The sequence below is a fragment of the Olea europaea genome, chromosome 9, assembly GCF_002742605.1.
Source record: "Olea europaea var. sylvestris chromosome 9, O_europaea_v1, whole genome shotgun sequence".
Lineage (NCBI taxonomy): Eukaryota > Viridiplantae > Streptophyta > Magnoliopsida > Lamiales > Oleaceae > Olea > Olea europaea.
The window spans coordinates 6,594,971-6,616,425 of record NC_036245.1 but is presented as its reverse complement, the minus strand read 5'-3'; the positions used below and the strand labels follow the sequence as shown (position 1 = coordinate 6,616,425).

The window sequence follows — 21,455 nt, the reverse complement described above, 5'->3', positions numbered from 1 at the left end:
GTAAAAAACAAACTCAGAAATCTGAAAGCTTTGAAATAATTTTCAAAAATTTCAAAAAAAAAAAAGAAAAATCAATGGCCAGATGGAAAGCTACTCGTAAAAAATTTTGCCTAATTTTTTGGAGCCCTAGTTCCACTCTCTATTAGAAATTTCAATTGTAGAAGTTACTTCGTCAAGCTTAAATCCTAAGGTAATATGTGCTTTTCATCACTATTACTAGATACACAGCGTTTTCTCAATGTCACGATATATGAAAATAGTGTAAGGTCTCTCCATGTGCACGTCTTTCAAGGTTCAACTGATTTAGACAACTCCTCATATTAAATGTAATTATTATGACTAAATAGTATGGTAAAATCTAAACTTTAGTTTATACAGGTAATATTATTAAAAGTTTAAGAGCATCTTCAATAGACTTTCTAAATACAAAATATTTACTATTTTAGAGAGTCTATATTTAAAAATAAATTTCAAGAAACTCTTTATTTTAACTTTTTAAAATTAAAATAAAGAGTGAGTTTAGTTATCCAAATTTGAAAAATCAAATTCGCTCTCTGTGCTTAATTAATAATTACTGATCTCAATTTTTGTAGAAGGACATAGTCAATGCATCTCAACTCCACTAACATCTATATAAGCTTGCTCATACACACTTGTACAAATTATTAGTCGTTTGTGGCCTTCTTCAATGGAGGAAAAGGTAGCCGTGAGTACTCTAATGGTTAAATCAATCAAAGAAAAGTAATATATTGAGTGTTGGACATACTTTAAACATAGACTAATTAGGTTTTCGTATATCGACAATGAACGTATGAATGTAAAATGAGACAGAGAGAGAGAGAGAGAGCAATCTTACGACTTGAGAGGTAAAATTGCATTAACCTTAAAATGGCATTGGATGTGTAATTTTATAGTAACATTGGATGAAGATGTATTTGGCTTTATCCTAATAGTCAAGGCATCTTCTCATAGATGCCACATCATACATCATAGGCCCTGCAGCGTTTAGTATTCTCTGAAAAGGTAGTCACTCCAAGGCTTAGGTCTGATACTTATGGAATAGGCTGACAATACTTGACAGTCTACTACAAAAAGCGTCATATCAATCAATTTTAAAATATCTTTGTAATGAAAATATCTTGGAAGAAGTGTGGGTTAAAGATGGCACTTAATGATGAGAGGTCCCTTATTTTGGCCTCCATTAGGGGTGGTTAATCGCTTCAACAATGTAATAAAAAGTGGCTTTAGTTCTAAGCATGTCGAAACACGGAGTGGGGCCTGTGTTAAGCTTCTAATTGGCTGTCACATGGACCTGTTCTGGAACTTCGTCAATGAGGCTAACAACAGTCCCCTAAGTCCATCTATGAATATTCATATAATGCATAGACTTTATAAGTTTTTTGTGGTTTTCATTTTGAAAAGTGATGTTCTAAGGTAGGGTGCATGCCTTTGCTGGGGATAAAGGTAACTAGCTTGGCTGTATTTTTTATACAATGTAAGAAAGTTAATTTTGGGTAAAGGGGAGACGAAAATTTATTGAAGGTGATAAGGTTCATGCAGCTACCATACCAACTCAGTATTTTGAAGCCATGGAGTTCTTACTTGGTTGTGCATTTATTTTTATTTGATGAAGCTGTATTGACACTTTCGACTTGCAAAACTCGTTGATCATTGTGAATTGTCTAATGAGAAGTGGGAAATTGACCTAAATTTTGTATTGATGTTGGTTTGATTGTACCAGGGCTTGTGAACTATTGTCTAATTTTTTTTCATACTATGTTAAGCTTTTGTTTTGATTGTTGCATAAAACTATGCTAAGAAGCATTATTCGACCTTAGACATGGCTTCAATTATGAAGTCTATTCCTAAGGTTAAGGTGCTAAAGGTAAACTCTTCTGGCAACAAAAATCAGTGGGAGAAATTGGATAGGTTGAGTAAGATCTCCGTTGAGAAACCTGTGGCTATGGAGAAGCCACAAGAGAAAGAAAAGCTACTGCCCAAGAAAAGGAAAGTTTCTGAAGTTTTTGGGACCTCTTATTCGTCTGGGTCAACTATTGCTCGCCTTTCCCCACCTTTGCCTAGTGAGACAATCAGAATTGCAGTTCCAACAATAAACTTGGTTGAGGAGGAAATGGAGGCTTATGAGGAGTCTAATAAGGAAATGGAAGTGGGTTGCTTCATCTAAGTCCTTGGGAAAGTAAGAGACTTTCTTGAGAGGTTAGAGTGACAAACTCTAGCCCAAAATCTTGGGAATACTATACTGAAAAGTAGCAGAACTATGTTGTCTTGTGAGATGCTGTTGACCTGATGCAAACCTTGGTGAGCCAAAGTGTTAGGGCATTTAAGGTAAGCATTGAAGCCCAAGTAGTTTTGAAAGACATTTAGAAGCAAAACAAAGAGTCCAACGACAGGATAACCAAGGCAGAGAGTGCTAAAAAGGCCAAAGTCAAAGTTGAAGTCTTGATGTGGAGGTAAACTGAGAAGGCATCAAATCTAGATCCTATCATAGCATAAATTGCATATTCGAAGAATGAAGTCCACTTGTCTCAATGTGAAGTGGCTTCACTGACAAAAAGGATGGAGACTTCTGACAACCACCATAAGCTAGCAATAGAGAACTTTGAAGTCACTGATTAAGAAAATGCTGGATTCAAGGCCCATGTTAGGGGGACTGGGGACCCAAGTTATGGGTCTTATTAAAGTGGTTGAGGAGCTGAGGTGTGAGCTTCAAACTTTTGAAGATGTAGTGAAGTCATATATCACCAACTTTCATCTTACCGAGGCATGTACAAGCATCATAGCCTATTGGCAGATATTCGCCTATGTGGAGATATTAGATAAAGTAGATGAGATTCATCTTGAGCTCAAGCTCCTCTGATTTAAAATGTGAATTTTGTAGGAGGACCCCAAACCCCAGTTGAGAAAATGGTAGGGGAAAGAAGTTGTGATGAAGATGAGGTTTTGAACGTTAAGGCAACTATTGAGGCCTTAAATGAAGAAGCACCTCCAGGCCAACCTTAGTCATTAGGGTTTCTATCTTATTTTTGCTTGTAACTTTGGCTTAGGCCTTTTGCCTTGTAAATTTTTTTCAATGAAGCCCTTCTTCATTACTTTTATGCTTGCTAACTTCAGAACTTCTAATTATTATCACTTTGTAACAATTGATAGCATCTCTTCCCAAATTAATGAACTAGCCTTAATTAACCACCTACCTAACTCCACTTCATTTCAAGATAACAAAATTTGCTACTGATCTCTCCCCAAGTGTTGACGCCGTAGATAGTGTTATTGTGTAGCACCTAGAATAAGTTAGGAAAGATGAATGATGTCTCCTTGATCCATACAACAAATTTCGAAAATTTTTAACCAAGTGTTGATATTCGATTACTGTTATCAAACTTGATAGTGTTGATGCCTCAAAATGAATATTTAGTTTCCTTGCATGCATGGCTAATCCACATCAAGGGCTTCTTCCATGGATGGTGCATCCTTGGAAAGCTTCACGTTGTAGGTATAAAGTGGGCCCTTTTTGGGGTGCTTCATTCGAATAAGATTAACTTCCTTGCATGGTGGTGACTCATCTATGCCAAGGGCTTTCTTCATAGTGGATGGTGCATCCATAAAAGGTTTCATTTCATAAGTACAAAGTGGGACTCTTTGAAAATTCTTCACACTTCTCCTTTCGAAGTAGATTAACTTCTTTTCAAAGATGAGCACATGAGAGAGAGCAATCTTATTGTTTGAAAGCTAAAATTGCATTAGCCATTGGATGAAGAGATATATGGCTTCATCCTAATTATCGAGATGTCCCTATCATAGGTATCACAACATACATCATAGGCCCCCCCCCCAGTATTTAATGCTCTCCAAAAAAGTAGCCTTTCTATAGCCTAGATTTGACACCTATGGAATAGGTTGAGAAGACTTGACATGTTTGATGCAAAAAAAGGTCACATCAACCAATTGTAGAATATCTATTATAAAAAGTTTAGGCGAATCTTCGATCATGTTGGCTTCGGCCTCCCTCAGACACTTTGTTTGTGGCAATTCATTGCTTCAACAATCTTACAAAAATGGGCTTGATTCCGAGCATGACGATAATATGGAGTGGGGTATGTACTGAGCTTCTGATTGGCTGCTACATGGACCTCTTCTGGAGTCTCGTCAAACGAGGTATAACAATAGTCCCCCCAACTTAATGCGTGGAATTCGAAAGTTGGTTGTAGTTCTCATATGAAGAAGCGATGTTATGAGGTGGGAGTGTACCTTTATTGGGGTGAAGGTAGCTGAAGTGTGGGACTGTGTTAAGCTAATATTGGCTATGGCGTGGGCCTCTTCTAAAGCCTCATTAGATGAGGTGTAACCTCCCAAATTCATGTATGAATATCCATATAATGCTTAAACATTACAAGTTGGTTGTGTTTCTTACCTAAAGAAGTGTTGTTTTGAGGTAGTGGATATGCCTTTGCGGGGGTAAAGGTAATTGAAATGTTGTTAAGTTTCTGATTGGCTACTACATAGACCTCTTTGGGAATATTTTCAGTTAAGGCATAACAACAATGATCGCATTTAATAAGTTACAAATTTCAACACTTCATAATTTAAATGATTGAAATCATATTTGAATTGATTGGCAGTTAATATAAAAAAAATATATTAAGAGATCAAGAGAAATCAATAAATCTTCGTTGAAAAAAAATAAAATAATGAATCAAAATAGAAAGAATTGTTGGTGTCATAAAAAAATATTCTCTAAATTGAAAAATGTTCTCTATTATATATAAGATGTTATTTATAAATAGAAAGTCTCTTAAAGATGTTGTAAGAGAGATAATGCATAGTTCATAATTATTTTAAAAGCAACAGAATTAATATCTATTAAATTAATATGTGTGTGTGTGTAAGACGGTCACAATATCATTGATTAATATCATTTAATATAATAGGAATAATAAAAGACAAAAAACAATCTATGCAAAATAAAGAACAATTATGCACTAGGACATAAGATATCAGCCCATACGCCAAATTATTTTTCCTCACGAGGAACAAAACAGTAGTCATTTTTTACCTTTATAAGAAGTTTTAAAAAATCCTGAACAAACATATTATTCAATGCAAGGTGGAAGTCTGATTCATACTCAATGGATTGTCACTGAAGACTGTTTCATTAGACAAATAGGAGGTTTCTCGGAGCACTAGGCACTCAACATCAAATACGGAGAGAGAGCCCACCACTTGTTTGGACATAGCTGCCGCACTTTTTACCTTGTGATTTCTTATGACCGCTCATCCTGACATCAGTATTAAACTTGAGTTGTAGAGTCTTTGGAGGCCTTTGAATCCCTCAACTTTCCTTACTCTCCTCAATTTACCTCAACCTTCCCTCTTCTTCCTTACCTTTCCTAAAATGTCTGTTCTCACCATTTACCTCTACACAGCTCGTGACCTTTGCCCTGCACCCCTCCTTACATGCAGCCTTTTTTTACGCCCCAAAAACCCACAACACATACCTACAACATCCTAACTCTTCCCTTAAGACACTCTTCAGTCCAAAAGAAGATCCCTCACATCCCCTATTCCCAGAAGATCCTTCATCCTCTTCTACAGCTTCAAATATTTCCAGACCCCTAGAAACATAATGAAAAATAATGTACGATTAAAAGAATCTATGTGCCTGTACGAATAGAAGATTCTGTGTGCATGCATCTAGTTCATGAGTCATCCTGCCCTATGTGTCTAATGTAAAAGTTAGCCGTTGTTTGGATCGTCTCATGGAATAACCCCACCACATAAAAATCTTTACCTTTGCTGGACTTCCAACACTCTAAAACATTGATCAATACTTAGACGTCACAAAGCTGGTAGACTGCTCCATCACAAGCCTGCCAACGCATAAATTGCATATCGCTTCGCCCCTCTAGCCTATCTTCAACTCCCATAGTATAGGATGCATTCTTATTAGTTTAGATCAAACAAAGTCGGGATCGGTTTTTGAGCCCATTGTCGAAGATTCGATAATCTCCTCCAGCCTTTTGAGACGAGCAGGACCAACCAGATCTTTCCAACCGGGAACAAAGGCCAACCGAGAGGGGAGAACGAATGGCTTAGGAATCGACCGGTTCCGAGACAATCTATACCACTCCTCATTGTATAACACTCCCTTCTTATAATAATTCCAAATGAGTACGTCTGTTGTTCCTATCTAACGAAAGGGGATATTATTGTACAACCTCCCTATCTATAGGCCATAAGCACTCCATTATAGCCACGGGATCTCAATGGTTATTCTCTACAATTAACTCACTCATCCACTCTACCATACTCACTACTGGCCAAAAAGATCAAAACGTAGGTGCTTGTGGGACTTGGGTATCTATGAAGATCCTAATTGTATCCCCACACACTATTGGATAAATTGCTGCATAATTTATATTTCAAAACTAACTTTTTATAAGTAAAATATCATATAGTGTTTCAAGTTACCGAAACCAATATATATGCCTAAATATATGATCAAATAATGACTTACTAATGTTAAGAAGATAGAAGAAGATAAAATGAAGCGAGGAATGCAATTACAAATCTTCCTAGGAAAAATATTGCCCCAATACTAATGCTAAAAAGATTGAATGAATGTTTGTTTCCCAAGAGACAATACTTCTTCCAAAATTGATATTCCAAAATGTTAATTTTGTTGGGTAAACCATAGTATTGACAACATTCTTCACAAACAAAATAGACACGAACTATATTTGTTGTGACGAAGTTTTATTTCTGAAAATAATTTAGACGGAATTTAATTTCTGTAAATAAAAGCAACATAGTATTTAGAATAGGAGAGAGGATTTAGAAATTAGATTTTTCCTTGAATTGTTTTTGTGTAGGAAATATGGGATTAGGAGTCCATATTTATAGATTTTCAAGTATCTTTTTGAAATTGTCGCATCTTCTGACATAAATTATTGTGGATCATTAGATCACACTTTTTCATATTTAATATTCTAGATTGTATGTACCATATCAATAGGCATAACAATATACTTTTTTTCAATTGTCACACCCAATATGAAACATCATGATTTTTTGATATGCATCATTTGGATGTGAAAAGCTGCATCTAGTCATGCATCAATTGAAGACTTCTTCAATTCATGTTTATAAAAATTAATCATTAATTTCAACATATGCTACTACAAATCCTCCTCAACAACTCCCTCTTTAGGTCTAGACGTGGTTTGGTTTGGGTTGATTTCGACTCCAACCCGAAACCAAAATCAAATTAGTTGGTTTTGATGAATTTCAATCCAAAACAACCCACTTTAACTCTTAAACCGAACCAAGCCAACTTGAATCAATTTGGTTTGGTTTGGTTCGGTTAGTCAATTTAAACTTTTAATCTAAATTGATTTTTTTAAGAAAATTATCCGAGTTGTGGGCCCACTTTGATTACAAGAACTAAAATAATTAAAAAAATTATATTATAAGAACTACTAAATAACAAATAAAATCATTTTATAGAGATGGATCAACAGAAAAGTTAAAATTTCTATTATTTTTTTATATATTACAGTTTAACTACCTGAGTAGGAAAAAATGCTAAATATAACATAATAAGCTTGTGAAAAGAATTTTGCAGTGTTATTACTTATTGGCAACATTATAAATTGGAGGGAATCGAGATATAGTTATGAGATTAAGACTTATATTTTTATTTTATTTTTCTTAAATTTTAAAAAATGGTAAACATCTAAGTGGTTGGGTTAATTCGGTTAACCAAGGGTTTGAATTCAAACCATAATTAAACTGATCCACCATAGTTTTGTTTAAAAGAAAACCAAGCAAAAAGCAAAAATCAATTACTAGTGTCAAACCAACCCGAATCATGTTTGATTGATTTGGTCGATTTTTCAATTTCTTTGCATAGGCCTATCCCTCTCTATAAAATACTCTTCCACAAGAAAATAGTCCCCACTTCTCTTCATATCAAGAAAGTCCAACCATTGGGAATATCTTTCTATTAGAACCCATGTTGCCAACGAACTAAGCTTCGAAAAATGCTCCAAGCCTAATTATAATGATTCAACTCCATGAACCTCAACGCTCACCCACCTCCACCAAGGAGAAAGAGAGGAAAAAACATTTACGAAGTGCATTCAATTGGAACTTTTAAAAACTTAGGATCAATGGTAGATTCACGTGCCCTCAGGTGGGATCAGTTGACCTATACAAATTTTTATTTTTTATTTTTTACATTGCACCAATTTGCACAATTTTTTTTTCTTGTAACTTCTCTCAAGTTTCGAATCTCATTCTTCTCCAAATACCTAGGTTTACCATTTTTACCAAATAATTACCCTTTATACTTATTTTATCTGGACCGACATCGACATTGGTAACATGTCTAATTGTGTATATTAAAAATAATGCATTTGACAATATTGATAACAATGTAATTATATGACGATGAAAATGTGTATGCAATATTTATAGTAATATGTTGAATTATTTTCATTAGTATTATGTTACTTGAAGAAAAAAATAATAATTAACTTAATTTTTTATGACAATAAATAATGTCTGACTCCACCACTATTTATAGGCTTGCAAACAATTTTCCATCTCACCTATGTCCATCTGATTAAAATTAGAATACCAATGAATGAGAATTACCAACAAATCTAGGACAAAAAGTGAAATTTCGTAAGCTATTCAAAATTTTCTGTAAAAATTGTATTCTTTATTTCACAATAAGTTTCGAATCATGTTTGGTGTACAATATTGGATGACAACTTTATTGACAACATGACACGTGACATGTTATCATTAGACAATTTGAACAACCAGGTTTTTTTTTTTGTTTTTTTTTCAATCAACGGTTTTTGCTAGCACATACATTGTCAACAACGTCGTTTATCAAATATTGTATAAATCGCTTAATTCATCAGCTTTTATTTTTATTTTTTATTTTTTTGGCAATTGGCCAAACAACAAAATTTAACGTGGAACTTAAACAATTAAAAGTTTGGCTCTGAAAGCAATACCAAAAGAGCCTTAATACAATAAACCCAAAATTTAATCCCACTATTTAATAAGTTTTTTTTTTTTTTTTTCCTTTTGAGGAAGAGTGTTCTTATGCTGTAGGGTAATGCGTAATTTGATTTTTCTTCCGAACATGGCAAAAAAAGAAAGGCCAATGTAAATAATAGTTGTACATTACCCAGTCAAAATTCTTCTTGTTGTGGATATATTTTTGGGGTACAGTTAGTCTAGAGACATAATTTTACCATATAGGGAAATATTGTTGAAATCACAAGGATGCTACATAAAGCTATTTCTTTGCTTCTGCCCTTTTGAGGTGGGTAAATAATGGGTAATTTTTTTATTTTTTATTTTTTAAATTCTAAGCTTTTTTAATTATTTTCTTAGAAATAAATACTATGATTACTATATTTTTTAGATTTGTGCGTCAAAAACTTTAAAGTTTGTATTGTAGTACGTGGTTTTATCGAGTAGGCTATACTGTCATAAGATACGGTCGCTTAAGCTGTTTATAATTGAATTCAAATTTAAGTTCTCTCAACGTATAATTAAACTATTGCATGATGGAATTATTTCAATTGAGTTAGGAAATATGTACTATTGAGGTACATAGTATTGTTATTAGTCACTATAATTAAAGAATGTGTGGTCTTGATAAATGTACAGTAAGATAGACGTAGAATGCATGCAATGAATATCAACCAAATTTTATAGATATGAAATATATGTACAGTGTCAATTATAGGTTGAGTTGGTCCATATGAAATTTAAAAAGTAGCTAGAGTGGTATTAATCGAAATAACAAAAACGAAGAAAAGGTGGAAAATGTTGCCATCTCCACATCTATGCTATTTGAGTTGGACATCTATCAACTATCAATTATCAATGAATAATAGATTCTTTTTTCCTTTTCTTTTCCAGTGAGAGTTTGTAGTCTTTCCACTTTTGTTTTTCTCATACAAAGATTCTACCAGCTAGCCTTCAAAAAGTACTTAATTCTCAATATGCTTTTCAATAATCAGGTTATGCCTTCCTCTTTTATTTTTTTCTCAAAAATAGATTATAATTATTTTTAAATATATATATATATATATACACCCCACTACAATCATACCCACGCCACTTTTTATAGGTATTGTACATTTGAGCACATGGGTCATACGCCTCACCCCCACCCACACATAAATATTTTCTACAAAAATATTCTCTCAATCTACATTCAAAAAGGAACTTTTCTTTCTCAACAGATAAAAAAACAAACAATACATATATACTCTTTCTCAACTATATGCATAGACAGGCCCAACAAATGTGCAGTCAACTTTCTATGGTGAAGGATTTTTTGTGATTGATCCACTGTTAAGAAGTTTGGAGGCAAAGATGGTGGCGGATTTGAGGTGCAGGTGATGACTGTGGTTGATGATGGTAATAAGTTTGAGGTGGAGATTGCGATAAATTTGAAGTAAATGTTGGGTGGTGGTGGTGGTGGGTTCGAGGTGGAGGTGGAGGTGAGGGTGATGGTTGTGGATTTGAGGTGGTGACTATAACGTCCCAAATTTTCGGAACTCGAAGCGTTAAAAATAATCGATCTTTCTTTGGTTCAACCCCTTTTATGTTAACCAAAATAATTTGTAAATTATAAAGTTTTTGAGTTTTGAAAACATATAAAAATATAATGGAAGGTAGTTATTCATATAAACTAATAAAATTATGGCAAAATTTGATTTTGGAAAAACATTTGGAGGCAGTTCAACAATCACAGATTGAACAACAGCAGAAGAAAAATATATTTGGCCTAGCAAATGTCTATTAAAAATTATGAAATTTTTACAGAGACTAAAACATTCATGTATGTACCACATATAAAAATTTGGGGGCTTGATAATAATGTTTGAAGCACAAAAATATTGCTCAAATATGCTGGGCAGAAAACTCGGGTTCGAACTACGCAGTTTACCAAAACGGACATAACTTTTTCTCTAGGTAATATTTTAAGGGAATTCCAAAGGCTACTATTAGAAGACTCATAGACCTTTCAAAATTCACTAATTTCATTCTAAAATATGCAATGTAGCCCAAATTATACCATTTTCAAATATAAGACAGAATCTGAATTTATAATCGGCAGTAAATAAACTTTGGCCGTGATCATTACAACATTTCCAATTTATGGTTGACATGAAATGCATATAAAACTGAACGAAATAGATGTTTAAACATTTTAAAAGTGTCATCTAGTTATTCATAATACGTTTACACGAATTGGAAAATTTACTAGAAAGTTGGAAGCTTTTCAAATCGCCGAGCACTTGCCACTATGCCAACCGCTGCCATGCCTTGAATCAACATGTGAGATTATAGTGGGTGTGAGTACTACAAGTAATACTCAGTAGGAAGACACAAGAGTAAATGATAAAATACATATATTTTTTCGTGAAATGCAAACTATAATTTATTCGTGTCACCGTCAATCTCTTTCTCTTATTTGAACTACCAAACGGTACCTCCTTCATGAGCAACACAATAATAGTGTCACCTTCAATCTCTTTCTCTTATTTGAGCCAACAAACGGTGCCTCCTTCATGAGTGACACAATAATATGTTTGATGCAAAACGAAAACAAATAATTCTTATACCACTTACAAAAGTGCCGGGAGCACCCCCACCTTAATGCTTGAAGTTTGAATATCCTTTTTGTGCTCAATAAGAAATAAAATGCAGCGTACTTCTTTGCCTCTTCTTCAAATAATTTTCAGATTTAGAGGTTCCTTTAAATCTATGGGAAAATGGCAAAAACAGATTTATGTAGAAGTATAATTGTTGGGGAGAAAGAACGTGGTTGAGGGATTGACATTTTTTTGGATTTTCAAATTAAACATATGACTATTAAATATAAGGGACGGTTTTTCCCTTAAATGTCAATTGAAGTTGTAATGTAATGCATTAAAAAAAAGGAGGTTAGAAAAGAAATTGGGGGGTAAAGCATTCAAAAGTGAAATCAGGTGCATAAAGTGGGTATAAAAATGCAGGTGACTTTTCAAGAGTATGGTGGTAGTTTCATTTTTCTTCTTTCCTTTGTGTTGTTACGTGTAAGTGTAATTGGGATTTAAAATGACTTGGAGTAGTTAAACAAAATGGGAAATTTGTGGTTTTAAATTTGAATTCGACATCTATGAAAATTTTTAGACAAGTGAGTCAACATTACTATAGTGACCAAAACTGTAATTTGGACTATTAGGAAGTGTCGTCAAAATAAATATTTATCGTTTAAAAGAGATTTCAACACCTTATAAAATTTTTAAACGAGTGCACATAACTTTATTATCGTGACCAAAGCTTTAATTTAAACTCCCAGGAAGGATTGTAGCGACGTAATCATATAACTCGAATTATTTTCGAGTTCTACCAGGAAAATTTTCTTTAAAACGAGACACATGATTTATTATTATTATTATTATTATTATTATTATTATTATTATTATTATTATTATTATTATTATCATCATCATCATCATCATCATCATCATCATCATATATTTTTTTGATCACTATAGTGACTGACTTGGGTGGTGCCGATGAAGGTAGAGTTGTACCTATAACAGATCAGTTCGATGTCTAGAGGTGACGTTATCAGTGTTGTCGATGAATAATGGAGGTGGTTGTGGTTGTAGGAAAGGAGATCATGTTTACGTTATGATAAGAATTTGATTTGGGTATTTATTTTTAGAACGTTGATATGAAAATAAGTAATTAATAAGCCAAAACCAATATCTTGAGAATAAAAAAGAAAGAGAAATGAAAATCCCAAATCTAAATAGGAATATTAGAGTAATTTTTCCCATTTTTCCTAAGATGATAGGGACGGAGCCAGACATTTTCTACTGTGGGGTCAAAAATTAAATACGCTCGAGTGGCACTCCAAGAGCGGTAGGCTTCAGTCATTGGTGCTCGAGCGTCTTCTTCTAGCCTTGCCTAATGTCCCAAGTTTCTATCATGTCAAAGCATATTTAAGTTTTCGAACTATGGACATCTGAAGCCGTGTATTACATAGTGAATGCCTGATGTTATCTGATTATTGGATGTATGTATTGTTGTTTCATTGTCTACTTAATGGCTCTTCTTGTTTCATTATATAAAGTTTGTGGTTTCTACTAATTACATGTCAAACTAGTTAATCAACTGTAATTGAAAAGAGTTTTGCTGAACGTTGTTGCCCATTGTGTTATAGTAGAAAAAAATACGGAAGGTACTCATGATGTATTTTTGGTGGAGAGAGATGTTGACGAGAATGTTGCAGACAATGTAATATCAGTGGAAGAGCAAATGTTAGAAGAAAATGATTCAGTGGTGCCAGAGGTGGGTATGACGTTCAAGGATGAAAAAGAATTGTGGGACATCTATAAAGGATATGCGTATTATGTTAGGTTTCCATTTAGGAGAAGGAATTCGAGAAAAGGAGACGATGAAAAAATGAAATATGTCACATTCACATGTAGCCATGAAGATCGAAGAACCACTAGTACAAGCGGTTCTTTGCAGCCCCAACAAACAATTCAGACGAATTGTAATACCAAGATACTGCATATTCAGATATTTATGGGATCTGGAGAATTAACAAAGTCCACCTCAACCACAATTATAAAACAAGTACTTCGAAATCGAGATTGTATCGCTGCCATTGGGAGTTAGAACACATGTGAAATGGAAGTTTGAAGTAAATGATATGGCAGTAATTCCATTGCACAAAAACCACAACTTCGTAGTTGTTGAAGCAAGTGGATATATTACTTGCATAGAAAAGGACTGTTGAAATTATATTGAACAAGTAAGACGATTAGGACTTGGGGAAGAAGATACCACAGTAATATAGTCCTACTTTTCCAGGATGCAAGCCCAATGCTCAGGATTCTATTTCAGCATAGATATGGATGATGAGTCTTAACTGAGGAATGTATTTTGGGTAGTAATGGGTGTCGACAAGCGTACAATAAGTTCGATGACGTTGTTACATTTGACACCACTTACTTAACTAACAAGTACGATATGCCCCTTTTGTTGGCGTTAATCATCATGGACAATCAACGCTACTCGATTGTGGTTTGTTGTCTAATGAGGACATAGATATATTTGTGTGGCTGTTTAGAACATGCCTTCAATGCATGTATAAAAAAGATCCCCATGAAATAATTACCGATTAAGATAGGGTCATGCAAAATGCAATTGAGATTATTTTTTTGAATACAAAACATGGATAGTGTTTGTGGCATATTTTGAAGAAATTACTAGAAAAATTTAGATACCATGTTAATAAGGCTTCAATTTTTTCGAGCATACATGGACTAGTGTATGATTCGAGTTTGTTGAAAAATTGGAAGAAGGTTGGAGAATGATGCATAGTAATAATTGGTTATCAAGACTGTTCAATAATAGATGTCATTGGGTTCCTTGTTATTTAAAGAACATATTCTGGGTAGGAATGTCAACAACTCAACGTAGTGAGAGTATGTGCCTTTTTCGATGCGTATGTTCATTTGAAGATCTCGTTGAAGCATTTTGTCGAGCAATATAAACGAGCACTGAGGAATAAGGTTAAGAAAGAGTTCCAGACTGACTTCATGTCTTACTCGCAAATGGTATCGTGTACAACAATGTTCAAAATAAAGAAGTGGTATCGAAAGTGTTATACCATTTCGAAGTTGGGGGAAGTTCAAGTCGAACTCGCTAGGAAGGTTTATTGTGACATCATATCTACTACGGATGGTACTGCAGGGATGATGTACGAAATACGGGAGGTTGTCATATGTGATGAGTGACGAAAGATAAAAAGTTCTTCATCTCATTCCAGAGAGATATTTGTGATATTGTTTGCAATTACCACTTGTATGAGTTGTGGGGAATTTTGTGTCGGCATGCTATCATGGTATTGATCCGTGACGATGTCACGTTATGTCACTGTCTAAGAGGCATATACTACGATGATGGAGGAGAGATGTTTGTAGAGCACAACCAAGGTCATAGTGAACTACGATGGTTTGGTTAGAACTCACGAACAGTTGAGATACAACGATATGTTTTGGGTTTTGCGGAGATTGCAAACTCATTGTCGATGATGAAGTACGATTCCATGTGATAACGGAGTGGATAATAGATCAAAACAAGAGTTGCTCACGATGAAGTCAGTTAGTGGGAGTATATCATTTCACATGTTGGTAGTTAGTTTGCCTCGCAATGCAATGAATCCGAAGACTACCAACGGGTGTGTACGTGATCCTATATCAATTAAGAGAAAGGCTGCACCAAAAAAGCTAGGAAAAAAAGTCCGTTGGAGTCCTCTTCAAATAAAGCAAATGTATGTTGGTCAGTCTTTTTGTTAATGTAAAAAATATTCCCCTACAACATATATGTAATGGACGTTAAAGTGTAGACTTTTACCAAAGGAAAGAGGCCAACGTCGAGTCACGGTAATACGTTATTGATTGCACCCGTCGTTCTAGCATCTCAACAATATTTAATACAGCACCTTTTTCGTATTTACAACTATTGTTGGTTAGTATACTTAGTGATTTAGTTTATTATGATTATTTGTTTGAAACTAATAATTGAGTTATTGTTCGATGTAGGGTGACGCAGAAAGTCATGCTTACCCGCAACACTTACCAGCCTCGAGTTTGGTCCATCCAATGTCAACAATCCGCAAGAGTTGCTGCAAGTTTTGAATAGTCGACCTTTGTTATTATCTTCATTTTCAACCTCGAAACATTTCTGAATTCCAACTATACACCGTGGACAGCGAACTTTTCTCTTACAATCTCCGAAGTAGTGATCTGTGCTTCTACAACTGTGACAAATACCATAATTCATTTCTCTCATTCCTACATGGCAAACAATATTTAGAGGAGTTGGAAATTGTTATTGCAAGACTTATCAAGGAAGTAAAGGACTAATCTACTAAACCTATATTTAGAATTTTCCTTACAGCATGTTGTATTATAATTTCTTCTTATTTGTACAAGCAAAGGCAAAATCACTAAACTTACCAACACATATTACTATTGATGTTGGGAAAACATCGATTGCTCCAAGTGAGTTTTAACGTTGTTCATGTTAGTTGTACTTGGTTTTACATTGATCTACAAGATGGTGTTCTTTCCATTCCATAAAATTGATGACATTTATTTGGTAGCTATATATCTCTGTAATTACTAATTTCTCCAAAAATCATTGAATTTGTATAAAAACCCAAAAAAACATACATTTACAACAAATGTGCAGAGGATGTGAAACAAATAACAATCTTCACTCGCAATGCAATCAATAATACATCCAGGTCTGAAAACACTGGCCTTTCGCCAAAACGGTTGAACGATGGCAACCGGAGATAGTTACGACTGTGGTGGCAAAATGGGTAGGAGATAAAGGTTTATGCAAGGATAATAGTTATAGGGCTGAAAAGCTTGTGCTTATTCGTGGTTCAATTGAACGAAATTGCCTAAGACGGAAAGCATAGCCGGCAACAAAATCTTGCATCTATTTGCATAGACGGGAAATTTTCTGTGAAGGTGAATTTTGTACACCTAGTGGAATCGATATTGTCATATAATTGGTAGAGACTTCATTTTAAACAAGCAGCTTGATTTTATTCTTCGAAGTATAAAGAATCTTCAAACAATTTTTCTACACATATAGATTCAACTTTTAATTTTTGAAACATTTGTCCCATGTTTCATCCCCATTTTTTAAAGACATTTTCACATATTCTTTCAATAAAATATTTTACCCCTAAACCCAAAAGTTGTCCCAATTTTTAATTATACATTCTCCGAAAAATTACTCTTACAAAATACATTCTCAATATAAATGGCGCTCAAGCACACTCCAAGTTTTTTACCCGAATAAAGCTATTAAAGTAATTGCGTGTAATTAGAAATTGATGTTATTTTTTGTACATGGAAAATGTAAGCCTTTGTTTGAAATCCATTTTACTGAATTATAAATTTTGTAACAGTGATTTTTTGAAGAATGTGTAGTTAAAAAATAAGAAAATGTTTTGGGCTTAAATGTAAATTTATTTGATCAAAAAAAATGTATGGTTAAAAATAAATTTAAAGAAAACTCAAAACAATCATGCTTAATGTACACCAAGTTTGATATTCATTTGACAGTTAAAAAAAAAAAAAAAAAATCCCTCCTATCATTCATTTTTTTAAAATTAAGCAAATGGCATTTCCAAACTCATAAACAAAAGCTGAACATACATGTCCTGGGTCTATAGAATTGTACTAGTGTTCATGGCTACTTTGTTTGAGAACCTAAGCTGGCCACAAGTACACGCTCTGGCAAGTCCCATAAATTGGTAAATTGTTTTCTCCCCGGTTGAGTATGAACAATCAGAATGTACATGAACCAGAAGAAGATATGCATTCAAAAGAGGATCCAGGTCAATGTCATTGGCAAATTCTGTTCCATTTCTGAAGCAAATATATGGAAACAAGGTTATATATGGAATGGAAAGAGACAAATTTCTTTTTCCTCCCATGGCTCTCCATCGTGCAACTATGATTGAGAGTAAAAGCATCGACTATGGGTTCAACTTCATGTGCTGACTACTTGATTCTGTTCACAAAAATTGACAATAGAAAGTTATTGGTTCTCCCTCCCTTTCCCGTTCCTGTTCCTCTACCACTTTAGTTCATGATCCTCCAATTTAACTCATTTTTCATATCTATATTATCAAGCAACCATGACACAAACCTAATAGGGTGAGTTGAAGTGCCCCCAGGGCACATCTCCAAATGGTAAAAGGGGAGAGTGGAGAAATCCAGCTTTCAGCTTTGCTTAAGGCTGCTGCGTCAAGGGTTCGAATCCTGAAATATGGATTTGGCTCTTGGGTAAGTGCAAGTGTACAAGCAACCTTTCACCCTATACCTTGGATGCATAACCTGCGATTTACCTCCCTCACGATGCTCCAGGGCAGGAACGGTGGGGGGCCCTTAAGGTTGGGATTCAACCTTTAATAAGGTGAGTTGAAGTGATAAAAACCAAGTTAGGACCAACTGCTGTCTTTGTAAATCTGTCCCTTTCAAGCTTTCCTTCAGTCACTTCAAAATAAGTGCAATAATTTAGATAAATAGTAAGATACACAATATAGTACCCAACTTATGTATCTACTAGAAAAATCCTATGCACAAATGATTGACATGATCCAAAGGAAGTAGACTCTGAAATTTTAAGCTCTCTTTGTCCTAACCGAAGTCTATATTCTCACGCCGTCTAGATAATCGCAAGATTTTTTCTAGATTAATTAGGATAATTTAGGGAGAAATATGAATAACGTGAGATGTCAAGCACTTGCAATCTTCTTCACTAGCAAAAAACATTAACATAAGAGAATTTCTTGAAAGACATTGTCAAGACTATGAACTTAAGAGAAGAAATAGCGAAAGCTCCAAATCAGCAAACAATGCTGCAGCACAAACTCATTTGCAGTCAACGCCAACTTCAGCAGCACGTCTAGGCTTATTTTTCCTCCTGCTTCCATTTTGCCTGAACCCAACAGACTTGATCAAGTTGGTAGTATTAGTATTCTTCCCCACACCATTTTCCTCTTTCACTGAATCGGTATCGTCCTTGATCTGTGAAGGCCTCTTTCTCTTCCTGCCATTCCCTGTGGCAGCTTGAGCTTTTGAACTTTTACTCAATACAGAACTCAATGTCTCCTCACCATCTTCATCTTTTTCTTCTTCTATCTTCTCGCCTTTTTCTTCTTCCTCAATTCCATCCTTCAATGGTTTCTGTGGCCTTCCTCTTCTCCTTATCTGTATCTTCTCATCCTCTCCACTCCCAGCATCGTCTCGAGAAGCAACAGACTGTTTCTTCCCTTTTCCTCTTACTCTACCCATTATTTAAATCAGCAATTCAAACAACCAAATTATCAATCTGCAATGACAAATTCTGAGATCAGGAGCTATAAATTAATACTCCTAATGGAGTTCTACTCGATGGACCTTCTTCCCTCTCTGACAAACAAAAATAATGTGCATCGATCCAAATATGCAATCTTTGATGTAGGCAATCAACGGATATCAGTATAAAAAGTCCAAAAACACATATTAGATCAAACTCTCTTTAAATATAACCCTCAACACACCAAAGAACAGCAAAACCAGTTGATAAACAGCACATCAAATAAACTCGAAATAGCTTTAATTTACAAAATTAGAACAAAGAAACAAATCATACTAGAGTAAACAGAACATGAGAAGTCCATGGAACACACAACGAAAATCTGGTAAAGCTATTGCATGTGAAGCATAAAAGATAAAAGATAAAAACTTAGACAAGCATACAAAATGAAGCTACCTAATAAGAAACAGCCGCTGGTTGCATCTCTGATCGAAAAGAATCCGATTAAATCAATCAAGAAACTGATGAAAAACCCAAAAATCAGATGGGTTTTATGTATGCACTGATGATTTCAAAGGTAATGTCAATAAAGAAGGGAAGACTAGATTCTTTGAGTGATGAAAAGAAATTTGATCAAATTTGCAAACTGAGAACATGAAGGCCCGAATCAAAAACAATTGGAAAAAATTAAAGAATATTCAGCAAATGGATTGAGTTTTGAGGGGATTGAAATTCATGTCCATAGAAAGGTAGAACAAATAAGGACTGCACAGAAGTGAAGAGAAGAAAAAGCGTGTGACGTTGAGCATTACTCATGGTAAAAGGATTTTTTTGAACTCACAACCAATAAGATAGTGACTCGTTATTACATAAATAATGATTCTCTTCTTTTTTTGTTTTGAGAAAATGTTTAATACTAGTTAACTCAAATCTTTATAACTTAAAGTGTGTAAACTTAGGCCTTGTTTGACTATCATTATTTGGGAAAAATAATATTTTGAATAGTCATTTTTTAAGTGAATATACAATTGAAAAATCAAAAAAAAAAAAAAATTCAATTTATGTTCAAATTATCTTATTATGTAATTATGAGGTTGAAAATAAATGGAGAAAAAAAAAAGATTTTTCATAATATGGTTGTCAAACATGAGCTTATTAAGATTCGGCCCTATTTGAATCACATTATTTTGAAAAAAAAAAATATTCTTAAATAATGATTTGACATCATTTCAATTACACAAGTTTAAATAAAATAATATTACACACAATTCTAAAACTTTTCCTTATTTTTTAATCATACATTCTCCCTCAATTTACTATTTCAAAATATATTTTTCAAAAATAATACGCCTCAAACACACTTGGTTTTAGTAAATTATCGAAAATGCATTGATCCATAGTTCATATATTAAAAACTCAAAAATATTTCAATTTTGTTCAAGGGTAGAGAGAGTATTAATTATGGGAACAAACACTTAGGTGGGATTCATAATGATTTCATCCTTGCTTGGTAGTTGAATTTTGGAAACCTAATTGACTGTGATGTAATCAATTCATTTGATTAGTTTTTCCTGGACAAAGTGAAAAAAAAGTCCCGTGAAGCATTGCTGGGCTGTCTGGCAGTGGGCAGGTGGACCACGCGGCGCTAATTTTTCAAGTGATAGCTGGACCCTTTCATTTGACCTAAATTTAGTGTTTGAATTTTGAATAAAGGAAGATACAGTGGCTTTACGGCTGGGCCCATTTACTTCTTGAAGCTTCATTACATGTACACAACATTTTTTTCTGTGGTTCCAACACTTCCCTTCTGAAAGATGAAATCCCTTAAAACAAAGAAGAAGATCCAGATTTCACCATGGAAAAATCCACTATTTAAGATGCATTTGACATAGATGAACAGAATAAGAAGAACAAGGTGATAATGTTGATGTGAATTGACATGTTTCACCACATAGCATTCACAAATTCGCATGTCTAAACAGAAATTCACTAATCAACTGCAATATTAATAATTTCTTAAACTTAACAAATTAAACACCGTTCAACTGTTTAACTTCCCTCAATTCTGCAAAACTAAAACAGTAACAGTGATAACCTGCATAGAAGGGGAATAAGACCACGGGTCAGACGAATTATATAAATGAGAAAACTGAGGATAAAGTTAAAACATGATGCAGCTATGGACAATGAATACCTGTGGTCTCACCGTATGCTGCTCTTTAGTTTATTATCATTGTTTTGGCATGTAGTAAGGATATCCCCCAAGTCCTGTAGGTGCAGGAGGAGTTTCTTTCTTAACAGCATACTGGGGATAAGAAAAGTGAGATTGGACAGAGTAGGGAGCAGCAGGAGGTGGACTTGCATAGGGGGCATTAGGGTATGTGGCCATTGGTTGATAGGGGGCAAGGGTATGTGGCCATTGGTTGAGGATATGTATAGCCGACAGGAGCTGGAGCTCCAGAATACGCCTTTGGGTATGCAGCCGCGAAGCCCGTCATCTGTACTGGTAC

At 34.4% G+C, this 21,455-nt stretch overlaps 1 protein-coding gene and 1 long non-coding RNA gene across 3 annotated transcripts; both read right to left on the bottom strand.

Annotated features, from left to right (window-relative positions):
• Positions 1-18,370: 18,370 nt before the first annotated feature.
• LOC111399517 lies at positions 18,371-19,812 on the bottom strand. Of its 2 annotated transcripts, none has more exons than XM_023026883.1 (2): positions 19,389-19,812; positions 18,371-18,978 (listed from the first exon to the last, which is right to left on the bottom strand). In XM_023026883.1, exon 2 carries the CDS (start codon positions 18,939-18,941, stop codon positions 18,519-18,521), a length of 423 nt encoding a protein of 140 aa, XP_022882651.1. In that variant the 5' UTR covers positions 18,942-18,978; positions 19,389-19,812; the 3' UTR covers positions 18,371-18,518. The 2 variants fall into 2 exon arrangements, with proteins under 2 accessions (XP_022882651.1, XP_022882649.1); XM_023026881.1 differs by having other exon boundaries at positions 19,402-19,794.
• A 981-nt stretch (positions 19,813-20,793) lies between these two features.
• LOC111399516 lies at positions 20,794-21,338 on the bottom strand. Its single transcript, XR_002703714.1, has 2 exons — positions 21,140-21,338; positions 20,794-21,040 (listed from the first exon to the last, which is right to left on the bottom strand). It is a non-coding gene; the product is annotated as an uncharacterized LOC111399516 (long non-coding RNA).
• Between the last annotated feature and the right edge of the window lie 117 nt (positions 21,339-21,455).

Coding starts and splice junctions, on each gene's coding strand:
- LOC111399517 (XM_023026883.1), bottom strand. CDS start 18,941: ATGGGTAGAGTAAGAGGAAAAGGGAAGAAACAGTCTGTTGCTTCTCGA.